General features: G+C 39.4%; 1 protein-coding gene across 1 annotated transcript; it reads right to left on the reverse strand.

The window, feature by feature from the left end:
• Positions 1–1,111: 1,111 nt before the first annotated feature.
• Positions 1,112–8,959, reverse strand: LOC141773099 (vesicular inhibitory amino acid transporter-like). Its single transcript, XM_074644783.1, has 2 exons — positions 8,092–8,959; positions 1,112–3,883 (listed from the first exon to the last, which is right to left on the reverse strand). Exons 1-2 carry the CDS (start codon positions 8,479–8,481, stop codon positions 2,696–2,698), a joined length of 1,578 nt encoding a protein of 525 aa, XP_074500884.1. The 5' UTR covers positions 8,482–8,959; the 3' UTR covers positions 1,112–2,695.
• Positions 8,960–14,653: the final 5,694 nt, after the last annotated feature.

Raw genomic sequence — 14,653 nt, forward strand, 5'->3', positions numbered from 1 at the left:
TTTTTAGGTTTAGGCAACAACACTGCAACTTCTTTAGGTTTAGGCAACAAAAACCCAGTTAGGTTTAAACAATAAAACTACAACTTCTTTAGGTTTAGGCAACAAAGAACAGTTGGGTAACAAAACTACAACTTCTTTAGGTTTAGGGCAATACAACTACAACCTCTTTAGGTTTAGGCAACAAAGCTGCAACTTCTTTTTAGGTTTAGGCAACAAAACTACAACTTCTTTAAGTTTAGGCAAAAAGCAGTTAGGTTTAGGCAATACAACTACAACTTCTTTAGGTTTACGCAACAAAGAACAGTTAGGTAACAAAACCACAACTTCTTTAAGTTTAGGCAACAAAACTACAACTTCTTTGGTTTTAGGGAAATAAAACTGCAACCTCTTTAGGTTTAGACAACAAAACTACAACTTCTTTAAGTTTAGGCAAAAAAACAGTTAGGTTTAGGCGATACAACTACAACTTCTTTGGGTTTAGGCAACAAAAAAACACTTAGTTAAGTCTATACTACAGCGCCTCACTGACGCTTCTGCTCGTGTCATAATTACTACGGTCGCCGTTGTGTTCTTTTATACCTTCTTCCGGTGATCTACCATGTCAACGGATGATAAAACATACTAGTGGGTGTAGTAGGCCCCTATTAACCCACATCTATGGGGCTCATAGCGACTGATAATGCCTATTTAATAGCCTGACAACAGTCTAATCGGCTGGTAAAAAAAACACATTTAAAAATGTTATAGGAGCTAAAGTGTTGAAAGAAATATTCATACATCTTTGAAGTACAACACGATCAGTGATTTTGAAAGTAGATTAAGTTCACTTGTATCAGAAACAAGTTATTTGAACAACATCCTCATTCTTAGAATTAAAGCCTGTCGTGCATAGCCGAGTAACATAAAAAGGAAGTGAAATTATCTGGTATACGTGCTGTTTTGGAGTCCTCTGCACCCTTTGAAGAATTATTTAAATAGGAAAAAAAGGCCATTTGACGCACACAATCTTGTTTTTGAATGCTCACATTGTTGTTTTAAGAAAGGGGAAGCTTAACCTGTCCTATGAGACGGTACAGATAAAAGAGGAAGTAAAATCTGCAAGGCCCTGGCTACATTTCAAGGAAACATTAGAATCACCAGCCATAAAATATTTGATTTATTTATCTCTTAATTCAACAAATACTCTTTGTCTCACACACCATGATTAGTTCCATTAAATCACAATTAACAAGTTCAATAGGAAGAGGATATTATCAGACAGACATGTTTTTTTTTTCTCCATATAACACAATTTGGACCCACTTGCTTGCACTTTGAATTCACTTCATCCAGAATGACACTTGAAACACCAAGAAAACAAATGAGCCAACGAGGACTACTATTATAGGCATAAGATGGAAAATAAAACACGAAAACAAACTGATAAAAAAAATAATTCTGTTTTAAACAACTACACATAATTGTTTATAATAATCCACAGAGAGCACCATCTGATCTGATAGATGCCTCGGTGTTATATTTTCTCTGAAGTGGGATTAATGATAATATCTAGCAGCTCAAAAACCAATAATAACATATTCACTCCATTGTTTTTTTCACATATTTCATTCCCCAGATATAAACACGTATACACAGTAAGACCCATGGCGAACACTTTCACTGGATCTTTGACAACTTTTGCATGAATGAATACCTGGACAGGCTGCCAGCATATTTAATCACCCCCCTTTTTCATGCGGAGGTTCCTCTGTCCAGTTATAATAAAACATGTTTTCTGGAATGACTACTTTACACTATGATTGTAGAGTTTATTATTATTGCACATTATCACAAAGGCAAAAAATAAAAAGATGTACATTTCACACAAATAATCCTCCTGCATGAGCTTCTTTGTCAACATAAAACTTAAAACGTCTGTTGAAAGCAGCTCAGCTCTGTACTCACTGATCTTTATTCCATGATCTTCATGACTTGCTTTTACTTGACAAGCATACTTTGTGTGTGTGTGTGTGTGTGTGTGTGTGTGTGTGAGTGTGTGTGTGTGTGTGAAGAACAGGAAACTACTGTTTGATTGTGCTCTGCCTGGTAGTCGATGTGACTGTTATCAGGCCGTTAAATAGGCGTTATCAGTCGCTATAAGCACCATAGATGTGGGTCAGTAGGGGCCTACTACATTGTAAAAGTGAAAGTGAAACTTAAAAGCAACACATTCTAACATGTAAAACTGAATGAAATGTCACATTTGTGATGTGCTATTGTGTGTTGCTGTGTATTGTGCGTTTTGTATGTTCTTTCTTGTATGACTGTAGTATGTTTCTTTGTTTTGACCTGCCAAGGGACTACAGATGTGAATTAGCTTAAAGCTATAATCTGGTACGGTGCATCAAATGGTGACATTTGTGTTTTAAACTGTACATGGTCCCTTTTAAATAAAATAATAAAAATAAAATAAAATAACATGATGTTTTTGATAAGGTCTGCGTCATGGCAACCTGACATCATCATCATCATCATCATCATTCAATAAAGGTCATCATCTCTCAGGAGCTGTTCTTCTTCACAGTCGTGGATATTGTACTTGAACGCCTCTGTGAGCCCTTCAATCGATGTTGATGATGATGTCAGGTCTGCGTCATGGCAACCTGACATCATCATCATTCAATAAAGGTCATCACAACTCAGGAGCTGCTCTTCTCTAGTCGTGGATATTGTACTTGTACGCCTCTATGAGCCCTTCAACGGAGTGAATGAAGCCAGATATGGCGCATATGCCTCCGATAACGAATATGGCGACGTCGAAGAAGACGTGGTGCCACAGGAGGTTCCTCCACTGGAGCTTCAGGTGGAAGAGGCTGGGCAGGAGGAAGCACAGGCCGGCGCCGGTGAGGCTCCCAGTTAGACCCATGAGGAGGGCGAAATGGGGGACAAAGACAGCCATGAGCAAGGTGAAGACTACCAGAGCAATACGCAAACCCAAACCCCAGGATTTCAAATTCCCATTGGGGCCGTAGCAGTCCGGGAACACGGCTCTACCTCCATCCTGGAAAAAAGATTTCTCCAGAACCTCGACTGCTGCAAAAAACGGCAGCGGGTAAGACAGGAGCGCCTTGGAGACGAGGAAGAGGTTCACCACAGCCCGGATGGTTGAAGGCAGGTTATCCGTGATGACCTCTTTGGTGGCGTCTGCCCAAGTCAAGTAGGCCACCAGGGCGAAGAGGCCCTTGAGGACGCAGGCGGAGATGTGAGTCCACTCCATCATGCAGTGGAACTCGCTGGGCTTCTGCATGTTGCCCTCCAGGGATGGCAGGAAGATCTGGGAGGTGTAGCTGAACACGATGATGCCGATGGAGATGGGGAACTTCTTCACGTCGATGTAAAACTTCACTTTATCCCAGGCCCAGTCGCGCGCCCTGGAGAGGCAGTACGCGATGACGAGGACGTTGATGACGAAGTGCGCCAGAGTGCACAGCAGGCTGAACTTGGACACGGCCTTCAGGTTCTTGAGGAAGGCGCACGGCAGGAGAGCAACGGTGGCCACCACGGACCAAGCCTTCTGGGAGACTGGGAACCCGGGGAAGCTGTTGTACATCAGGTTTCCACTGACAACCACGTAGAGGATACACGTCATGACCAGCTCGATGATCTGCGCCACGTTCACCACGTGGCCGCCCAGCGCGGGAAAGCGTGGCGCGCAGCAGGCGTTAGCGATGTCCACGTAGGAGTCTCTGACGCGAACCTTCAGGCCGTCCTCGTTCTCCTCGTAGAGACACGCGATGAGGATTTTGCCGGTGTAGCAGCACACCACGGCGGCGAAGATGATGAGGAAGAGGCCGAGGTAGCCACCGTGGAGGATGGCGTACGGCAGGCCGAGGACGAACATGCCCTGAAGGACAGACAGAGAGAGAGAGAGAGAGGGACAGAGGGAGAGAAAGATGGAGAGAGAGAGAGAGAAAGAGAGAGAGAAGGAGAGAGAGGGAAAAGAAAGAGAGAGATAGAGAGAGAGGGAAAGAGAGAGAAAAAGAGAGAGAGTGAAAAGAAAGAGAGAGAAATGGAGAGAGAGAGAGATAGAGAGAGAGAGAGAGAGACATTAATTCACCAGCAGTGGTTACGAGGATAGCCGGTCAGGTCCTTTAAAGGCAGCATCATCATCATCATTATCATCATCAGCATCGTGACGTCATGAATGAATGAAGACATCAAACATTTCAACTGCTTTCATTCTGTCAACAGGTCGACATCTACAAACATGCAGCATGCTAATAACCAGTGGCAGCCGGTCAATAGCGGGTGCCAGACAGCCACACACAAAAAAACATCACTACTACTACTACTACTACTAATAATAAATTATACAAATTGTCAATATTTGTGTGTTTAAAATATGGAATGAACCCAGTAATATGTGTATCCGTGCAAAATATATGTTTTTCCTGCCCGTCCCCTGTCTCTCCTCTGCCTGTCTGTCTCTCCTCTGCCTGTCTGTCTCTCCTCTGCCTGTCTGACTCTCCTCTGCCTGTCTGTCTCTCCTCTGCCTGTCTGACTCTCCTCTGCCTGTCTGACTCCCATCTGTCTGTCTGTATCTGGTCTGTATGTCTGTAGCTCAGCTCTGGAGCGATAGAGTAAGCGCCCCGAGCAGGCGGGTCTATGTAGCAGCTTAGCCAATAGCTGATTCAAGCTCTGAACGATTGACATTCAATTTTGCCTTTTTATGTTTCTTTTTTTTATTTATATATGTTATTGCTGCAGTATGTATGTCCCTTTTACAAGTATGTGTATGTATTCCTTTAACCTTAAATAAAAAAAAAAATAAAATAAAAAATAAATAAATCAGCGTCCTCAAATCTGATACGAGAGGGGCGATTATTTTATCGCCCTAAGTGCCCGTAATGGGAAAATGTAACATTTTTCTCAGATTTTGCACTGTACTATAGAAAAGTTATATTTGGTTGCTATGATTACAGTGACAAAGATAGTAATGCATTTTTTCTTATTAATTTAATTTTAATTCTCGCGAAGTTCCACATTCACAAGTGTAAATTTACCAAAAAAAAAACTAATTTCTTTGTATTTATAAAAGAAATGGAATTATATCTGTCAACAATTTCCTCCTCACAAAACAAAAAAGCAATGAAAACAATGAATGTATGCAATATCTTTAATGTTTTTAAGTGAAATTATTGTCATACTCTCACGTGGTCTTTTTTTATTATTATCTATTTATTTATTTATTTTTATTGTGTTTTTTTATGTTTGTTTTGTTTCATTTCTGTTGTCCTTTTATGTTTGTCACAGCTCTTTGTTTATGTTTTCGCTATGCTTCTTTTGTATGTTAATGTTTTTAATGTTTTCTGCTGTTACTATGGAAACTGTCATTTTGAAATAAAAAAATAAATAAAAAAGCGAGCGTCACGGGAGACTTTGACCAATCACAGGTCAGTTCAGAGACAGAGCGTTCCTATTGGCTGTGCTCCGTCTGGTGGGCGGTGCTTGGTATTTCCTCAGCAGATCTCAACATGGCTGCCGGGTCACAAACTTTCTCATTCTACAGCTAAACAGTACACTACAAGATGTTTCTGAAAACATCTGATGAGAGAAATAGTCATTACAGTAACAGAATATTGATTCATATTTGATCAGCGCTGCCTAGTTTGACCGTTTGATCTGAGTTTGGGAGTGATTGACAGCTGCTAAGACATGGCAGGCTCCAGCTCGGCTCTGATTGGTTGGTTTCCTCCGGTCTGTGAAATCTTGCAGATGCCTTCAGGAGCACCGGAGGACACTGAGGCACATGATCTTTTTCAGGTTACCTGTTTCATGTACTACTGTCACGATATATCGTTTTATAAAAATAACTTTTTTTAATCATATTTGCTTCCATCTCACCCACTTCAGCTTTAAAGTACCAAACATAAAAGTACACATTATGCAGAATAATGTATATTATTGGATTATACTTATCGATGCATTAATGCGTTCATCACTTTAATGTTGCAGCTGGTTAAGGTGGAGCTCATTTTAATGACTTTATATACTGCTGGGTAGTTTAATCTATAATAATACATCATTTATTCATTGATTATATTTTGTATTAATAATCTGAATCTGTAAAGTAACTAAAGTTATTAAATCAATGTAGTGGAGTAAAAAGTACAATATTTCCCTCTGAGATGTAGTGGAGTAGAAGTAGAAGTATCAGAACATGGACATACTCAAGTAAAGTACAAGTACCTCAAACAACAAGAACATCAATTTATCAACATTTATATATATTATTTATTTGTATATTTATAAATCTTTTTTTTTTTTTTTTTAATTCTTACATTGATGTGTGGCCTATAGGTTAGCTCGACCGAGAGAGAGAGACAGGGAGAGAGAGAGAGGGAAAGAAAGAGAGACAGAGAGAGAGAGAGACGGGGAGAGAGAGAGAGAGAGAGAGAGAGTGAAAGAGAGAGAGAAAGAGACAGGGAGAGAGAGTGACAGAGAGAGACAGGGAGAGAGAGAGAGAGAGAGAGAGAGAGAGAGAGAATATTTATCCAACAAGAACCCTGCATCAATTTATTTATCAACATTTATATATATTATTTATTTGTATATTTATAAATCTTTTTGTTTTAATTCTTGCCTTGATCTGTGTCCTATAGGTTAGCTCGGCAGGCTGAGGACGAACATGCCCTGAAGGACAGAGAGACGCAGTTTGATGGTAATGGACGAGGCCCACATCGCAGTGACAGGCCGAGCAGCGCAGAGGCATGCGATGACTGGCTCACACAGCTTACATAACAGCCACACAAAAAAATATATATATTTTTGCGCACTTTTGTTATAACAATGCAACGCAGAAATATTTGATTAATTTCCAAAATAAGTTATTTTCATTCAGAATCAGAATCAGAATCAGAATCGTGTTTATTGACAGGTGTAAGAGGTATACACTAGGAATTTGCTTTGGTTTTGTTGGTGCAAGTAAACAGTATAATAACAAAAGAATAGATAATAACGTTAGAATAAAATAAGAATAAAAAATTGAAATTCTACCAATATACAAAATAAACTATAAACAAAAATAAACATGATCATTCGCATCGCCCTTGAAAAAAACAGGCATGCGATGACTGGCTCACAGCTTACATAATAACAATCACACGCGCACTTTTATAACAATGCAGAAATACTTGATTCATTTCCAAAATGTTTTTTTTACGCAGTGTATTTTCTCATTCGCATCGCCCTTGAAAAAACAGGCCTTTCGTTTCTGTATAAGATGAATCGAATTAAAGCCTTGAAAAAATAAATTTTTTTTAAACGAATTTAATTACAATTTCAATTTGATGGAGGCTCTGATAAGCACGTGTGTCATTCAGCCTCAGGCCTATCAGCCACACAGGCCTCTGCCTGCAGCTCCACTGATAAAAAGATTTGAATATATAAATTCTAACACCCATTCCGCAGCAATGAAATCACATTTAAACGTTCAATTGAAACCTTTAAGCATTTAATTATGATAACATTTATAAAAAAAAACAAAAAAACATTTAAGCTCAATATAATTTATTCTTGCTTTATTTTTATCTTGCATTGGGGGAAATCACGCGCATCCCCAGAGTACTCTAAATAAAATCTTAAATATCTTCAAATATGAAAATCTTAAATTCAAGGTGACTTTTGTGCAGGCCTGAACCATGCAGCACATGCAGCACATTTTATATTTTGCCAGCAGAGTGTTTCCTGCTACAGGAAATCATTCCTGCATGCCAACAGCTATATTATCAACATACAATGACTTTCATCTGTGCAGGAAGAGGAGACTTATCTTCATGAGTGCCAATGCACAAGGCACATTTTACTTGTATTGTATTTTTTATTTCTTCTATCTAGTGTAAAGTAGTTGGTATGTTGGTATGTGATCTATATGTAAAGTATATCTATCTATCTATAAAACTGTACATATGTGCTGTTGGTTCCAGGAAAGCATGTGCCAATGCGATGCACAAGGCACATTTTACTTTCAATTTGCACAGCAGAGATGCACCTTTAATTATATTTTATTGTATTTTGTTGCGTGCATGCCAGTATAATCCCATGTGTGTGTACCTGGATGGCGTTGGTGACGTTCCAGCCAGCCTCCCATGTGGTGATCTGAGGTTTGTCCTCCTCCAGAGAGCCTCCTGTCTTCAGGGTCGATGGTCTCGTGTTGGTTTGGTCTCTCTGGTAGTGGCTGTCTCCGTCCATCTCTCCATCCTCTCCTCCTCCAGTTTGTCCACCGTCCTCCTCGTCTCCCTGGAGGACATCCATCTGCATGCCCTGTCTGTAGTCATAGTCCAGGTCGTCGCACTCTACGAACCCGACTCCCTCCTCGTCGGTGGCCGTCTGGAAGCCGAGCCGGGCGAACACCCCGCTGACCTTGGCCTGGGACTTGTTGGACACCGTGTGGGCCGCGTTGGTCAGCTTGTTGGTGAGCTTGTGTCGTATTAGGTGAGCCATCTTCACAAAAATATACTTCAACTGGGAATATTACTGAATAAAAAGCAGATTTAATCTCTTGTTTTTTACCTTGCTACTGTAAAGTCATGCCTGTTGCCTTTTCGATGCAGAACCGTTTTCATCCAAAAACCAGTTAAAGATCCTCAGCCGCTTCTCTTGGCTCGCTCATCCATGTTACTCCATCAGAAACCCTCCTAACCCTGCAGCAGCATCAGCATCAGCAGCCTCCTCTGAGTCTCCTCTGAGTCTCCTCTGAGTCTCCTCTCAGCCTCCGAGACGGAAACGCCCCAAAAAACAGAGACAGCAACAGGAATATGTCCTCATCTGTCTTAAAAAACACTATTTAGCATTTTTTTTTTTTTTTTTTTTAGTCAGTTGGGAGTCCTGATGGTGACAGACAGCACGAGCACTGGAATCACTGACCGCATCACACACAGAGGCACGAGAGAGAGAGAGAGAGAGAGAGAGAGAGAGGCGCGTGCACGTGTCCGCATAGAGTGCCAGTGTAACCAGAGAGAGAGAGGGAGGGAGAGAGAGAGAGAAAGAGAGAGAGAGAGAGAGAGAGAGAGAGAGAGAGAGAGAGAGAGAGAGAGACGTTAATTCACCAGCAGTGGTCACGAGGATAGCCGGTCAGGTCATTTAAAGGCAGCATCATCATCATCTTCATCATCAGCATCGTGACATCATGAATGAATGAAGACATCAAACATTTCACCTGCTTGCATTCTGTCAACAGGTCGACATCTACAAACATGCAGCATGCTAATAACCTAAATAAATATCTAACAAGAACCCTGCATCAACTTATCAACATTTATATATATATATTATTTATTTTTATATTTATATCACTTTTTTTAAATTCTTACATTGATCTGTGATCTAGTTTTTTTGCGATATCTACCATAGCAAATACAATTAATCCATGTGCCGATTAGACTATTAGTGCAACAATGATCTCATTTTTTTTTTTTTTTCGTTAGACAAAATTGTAACAGTTCAGTCTGAGCTACTCAACTGTATTTTAACACGTGAAATAAATCTTAAATTTGTGAAATGAAGCAGGCAGCCTGCAGCACATCCTCCTCTCCTCCTCCTCTTCCTCCTCCTCCTCCTCCTCACACCAGCCGACAGTCGGACACTCCTCTATCGGTATTTTCTGTCATTTTCAAGACAAAAGGCCTTATATTCTTATATTCCACGAGTAATATTTTTAAAGGAATGATGAAATTGTATTTCTCTAAATTATAGGCTACAAAAAAAATATTTGCCAACAAAATTTTTAAATGCATTTTAAATTATTTGTTTTATTAGCCTAATTGTTCTTGTACATTTTCATTAAACATAAAACATATTCATGTTAAAACATTTAAATTAAAGGCTGTTTTTTACTCAGATCTGCGTGTTTGAATTTCTCATGAATGTACAGATTTTTGAGTTTCCAGCTCATTTGATTCCAGATGAGCATGTTTCAGCTCAGCAGGCTGTGAAGAGGATGCAACTCGTAGCTGATATGATGCTCATCATCCTGCAGCTGGCTGCATCTGGCATGCATCCTGCATCCTGCATGCTGCAGAGCACCGACAGCACCACGGACAGCTCCTCAAACACACACACACACACACACACACACACACACACACACACACAACACACACACAGAGAGAGACAGATAAATAAACCGGTCAGACTCTTCTGCAGCCTTTTTTTTTTTTTTTTAAATCTAACACAGAATTAAAGAAAATGAGTGCACCCATTTAACACATCTAATAGCTATAATAATTATTGCCTTGTACAATAATAAATATCTGCACAGTGGAAAAATAAATCTCAGAGTGAGAGTTATTTCTTCCACCTCAGCTCTAATCCTCAGGAATAAGAAGCACCTCGTGTTTGCCTCCATAATCTGCTGTGACACGGCTGAGCAAAAAGTGTCTTCACATTCCTGCAGCCTGCTCGTAGAAATGTATCCAGCTGCTGCAGGAAGGCTGAAAAAATCAATGCATTTCTATATATAAGATTTAAAGAAATATTATTTTAATTAAGAATAGCACATAAAGCAATTTTTGTTTCCATAGCTGCAAAATTGTCCTGATGCAGACAGATTATATATATTAACACAATATTTTACGAGCAGCATTGCGAGACCCCAAACGCAACATGGAACGAGAGGATCTAAATTTAGAAATGAGCCAGAGGACAGAGAAAGTTCCGCATATTTTCATGCTTGGCTTGGGCTGCTTTGCCAGCTGCCATTTGTGCTCAGGCCAACATAGTGTTTGTTAGTGAGTGTGTGTCATCCATGTCTGGGGGTATGTGCATGTGTGTGTGTGTGTGTAGGACAGTGAGGAGATAGGGAGAGTCCTTGAGGCGTCTCTCCCTCCTCCTCCCCCCCATCACATGCACCATCCCCGGGCTAATGCTGGGACAGAGGATCGGCTGCAAATGTCACACACACATGCGCGCACACAGGAACGCAAGCAAGCACGCGAAATACATGCTGCCTCACCCTAAATCTGAAAAAAAAAAAAAAATGATGACTGCTTCTACATCTATAAAGAAATGTGAAAGAAATGCATGTAGAATATATATTTCTGCAAAAAATTATATATATGTACACTGTTAAGAATTTCCCAGTAAAATAACAGTAAAGAACTGGCAGCAGGGTTGCCTTTATGTTACTGTAAAATTAACATTATTATACTGTTGCTGAAATTTACAGCTTTGTTCTGTTAATGAAAAATACAGTTTGAACTGGTTGTTTTTATTAATTTCACAGTATTTTATAGTTAATTTACTGTTTAAAGATATAGCTGTTTTTCCACCTTTATTTTACATTATCTTACTGATTTGTTTTAATGTACTATTTAGGTTGTATTTTTTACATTAATTTTTAATAAACATTATTTTTTGCCTAGATGAATAGACTTAGGAATAGTCACACTAAATACAATTAAAGGCACTTGTTAGGAAAAAGGCTAAAATAGACTTGTTGACACTTTTCCCAAAATGTCTGTCTATATCTGGCTAAAAGCACAGAATGCAAACCATAACAACATGTGAGTGAAGAACAGAGCTAATTCACTGATTTTACAATCATGTACAATGTACAAGCCTCACATGTGCAGATCAGGTCCCAGAATTAAAAACATACTGCATGAAACTGTTACTGATGATACTTTAGACAGTTGATCAACAGTAAAGTGCTGTTTTTTAAGAATGCATTATAGTTCAGTTAAAAAACGGTCTATGACATTGACATGTGTCCTCTGTAGTGGACATTTTGTCCACATGCATATCCTTTTACTCTTTAGTCTTACTCTATCAACCCCTGGTGTATTGTAAAGAGGACATCCTAGGCTTTCCAGTGATATGGCACGTGTTGTTTTTTTTAATCAATTTGAATGTATTCTTGGTTTAATATCACCCTACAGCCATAATCTGTTAATTTTTTTAGTCTTTTCACACTGAAATAGTCCAATAGTCCACTACAGTGGACAATAAAAATAAAGTTTAACAAGCCTAAATCGTTAATATTTTTCTTTTAACCTTAAATAGGAAGGAAATCACAAAAAAAAAGTATTGGAAGACACTTTTTAACTCGGTTCCCAGTAGGATATATATATATATATATATAAATAAAAAAAATAATAAAATAATAATAAAAATACACCAGGCCACTTTAAATTCTCCCCAACACCATATTTTCTATTTCCTCATGACAAAATGGATTTTCAGTCTGCCTTTTTTTTTTCTTTCAAAGGGCTTTAAGATTGGTTGCTGGGGCGACCAATTTAGCTTCTAAGGCTACAAAGAGAAGGATTAATTCAAGCTCAATGTGTGTGTGTAGAGACACTCAGGGATGGGAGTGTATGCTGCAGTGTGTGTGTATGTGTGTGTGTGTGTGTGTGTGTGTGTGTGTGTGTGGAGGCCTGAGATATGGAGGAGCTTATAGCAGCTCGTCTAACAGCCGTGCAGTGCTGACTGGGAGCAATAATCTCTGATAGTTGCCATGGACACAGTAATTGGACGGGGTGTGTGTGCATGTTGAGATTTTTTCAGAGAAAAGAGTTTTTTTTTTCCTCCTCTCAGCGCAGGTTATTTGTGTGTGAAAGCTTTGACTGCCTGGGTGGAAGGAGAATTAAAACATTTAAGACAATCCTAAACCTTTTGTGTGATTATAGTGAGGGGGGAAAAAGCAAAGGAAAAATACAAACAGCCCTTGCCTCCATGGCTGCACAGTCGTGAGAAATTGTTATTTTTTATGATATAAAATATATTTTTCATGCACATCTGATGCTGATTGGCTTACGGTGACCATGGAGTTTTGATAATATCTAAATAAATCCCCGGATTAATGAATGAATTGTAGAAAATTTCAATCGAGTCAGACTCCTGACCACTGATTCATGGTCGTGCCATCTTTAGCCTGCAGTTATACCTGCACATGTCAGCTAAATTTGTTTTTTTCCCTACAAAATAGCTCTTTTTCACAGCACACATTTTGATTTGCTTCAGTAGAAAAAGCACAGGTTGTGGCCTAAATGATAAAATGATCGATGGCTGAATTCCATTTAGCTGCTTCAGTTTCAAGGTTTCCTGTTGTTGTGCATGTTGACTCACTGTCATCACTTACTGGGACACTTTAATAGAACACAGCCATCATTAGTGTAATTAGTAACACCTGTGCTTTTCCCACGTGACAAGTCAAAATGTCTGCTGTGAAAAAATCCTACTAGGCCACACTTGAGGCCAAACCAAGGTGAGGTACATATAAATACACAAATGATGGACTTTTCTTCTAAAACTTCTCATCCAAATATGTTCTAAATATGTATCATGTGTGGTTAAGATAGATATAATTAGTGCGATGAGTTGTGAAAAAACTATTTAGCAAAATTAAATTAAAAAAAAAATCAAAGTGTGAAATTTCTTTTTAGGCGAAAATGGGCACAAGAGACCAAAGAAATTAATTTGGGAAAATTAGATTGTGCTTACAGGATTAATAAATGGCCATATGGTGGCAATATTCCACCATTATCCACACAAAAAAACAAATCCTCGCTTTCCACAAAATCTAAATTATATATATTGTGCTAACTAGCAGATAAACTGTCTTTAATATGTCCATGATGGCTGGCATGTCAGCATCCTCACCAACAACTGATGATCTATGTAGAAGACATGGCAATAAAAGAGCAGCATTCTTTTTATTGCAGTGTAGCGATCGTCAGCTCTAGTATTGTAGTATATTATTATAATAAAAATGTAATAAAGGAGGGTTTAGATGTTTATAGAAAAATATAGGCTGCTTTGTAAGTGGTTACAGATTTATGTTTTTCGTATTTTCAAACAGTATTAGCATTTACCTTTACATGCATGATACATGAATAATCGATGAGTTTGGCAAACGTAACGCCACCTAACACAAGTTTGGCTATTTGCAAACCAAATAAAGAGCAGGACAGAGCCACTATCATTACTCTATACTAGCATCTCTGCTCCCACAAGGTGTGTTTTACAGTCCTCGAATGGGGCTTTTTTTTCTAACCCGTTACCTCAAAACAAGCATGCGCAGCCGGCCCGGCGATGTAAACAAAGCACAGAGAAGCTCTGATTACAAAACACACACACAGAAGAAGAGTGACTTCATTCTCTGTTCAGGTAGACATCACTCCTCTATATCTCTATGCTCCGGATATCGAATTTAGCACCTTTTAAAGAACAGTGGATGAATTTTATATACTGTACAGACATATTCATCTTATCCATTAAACAAGACAGAACAGACACACACACACACACACACACACACACACACACACACACTCACACTCTCACACGTACATGAATGCATGAATAGTGACAGGTGCACAAACACATTAATCACTCTATGGCCCAAAAAGATCTGCTGGGCTTACAGGGCCAGAGACTGAAGAGAGTGGTAGTGACAGACTCGGTGTGTGTGTGTGAGGGAAAGAGAGAGAGATAGAGATAAAGTGTGTGTATGTGTACAGTGTACGTGTCTCGAAGAGGAAGAATGTGTGCGTGTGTGTGTGTGTGTGTGTGTGTGTGTGTGTGTGTGTGTGTGTGTGTGTGTGTGTGTGCAGGCGTGACAGGGTGCTGAGGAGAGTCATAGAGGTTGCAGGGGGTTTGTCCGCAGTGTGGCTCT

Source organism: Sebastes fasciatus, chromosome 8 (genome assembly GCF_043250625.1).
Source record: "Sebastes fasciatus isolate fSebFas1 chromosome 8, fSebFas1.pri, whole genome shotgun sequence".
NCBI classification, from domain to species: Eukaryota; Metazoa; Chordata; class Actinopteri; order Perciformes; family Sebastidae; genus Sebastes; species Sebastes fasciatus.

Excerpts from the sequence above, each read along its gene's own strand:
- LOC141773099 (XM_074644783.1), bottom strand. The coding sequence starts at position 8,481 with ATGGCTCACCTAATACGACACAAGCTCACCAACAAGCTGACCAACGCG. Across the intron at positions 3,884-8,091 it reads ACGTCACCAACGCCATCCAG|GGCATGTTCGTCCTCGGCCT; the intron begins GTACACACACAT and ends TCTGTCCTTCAG.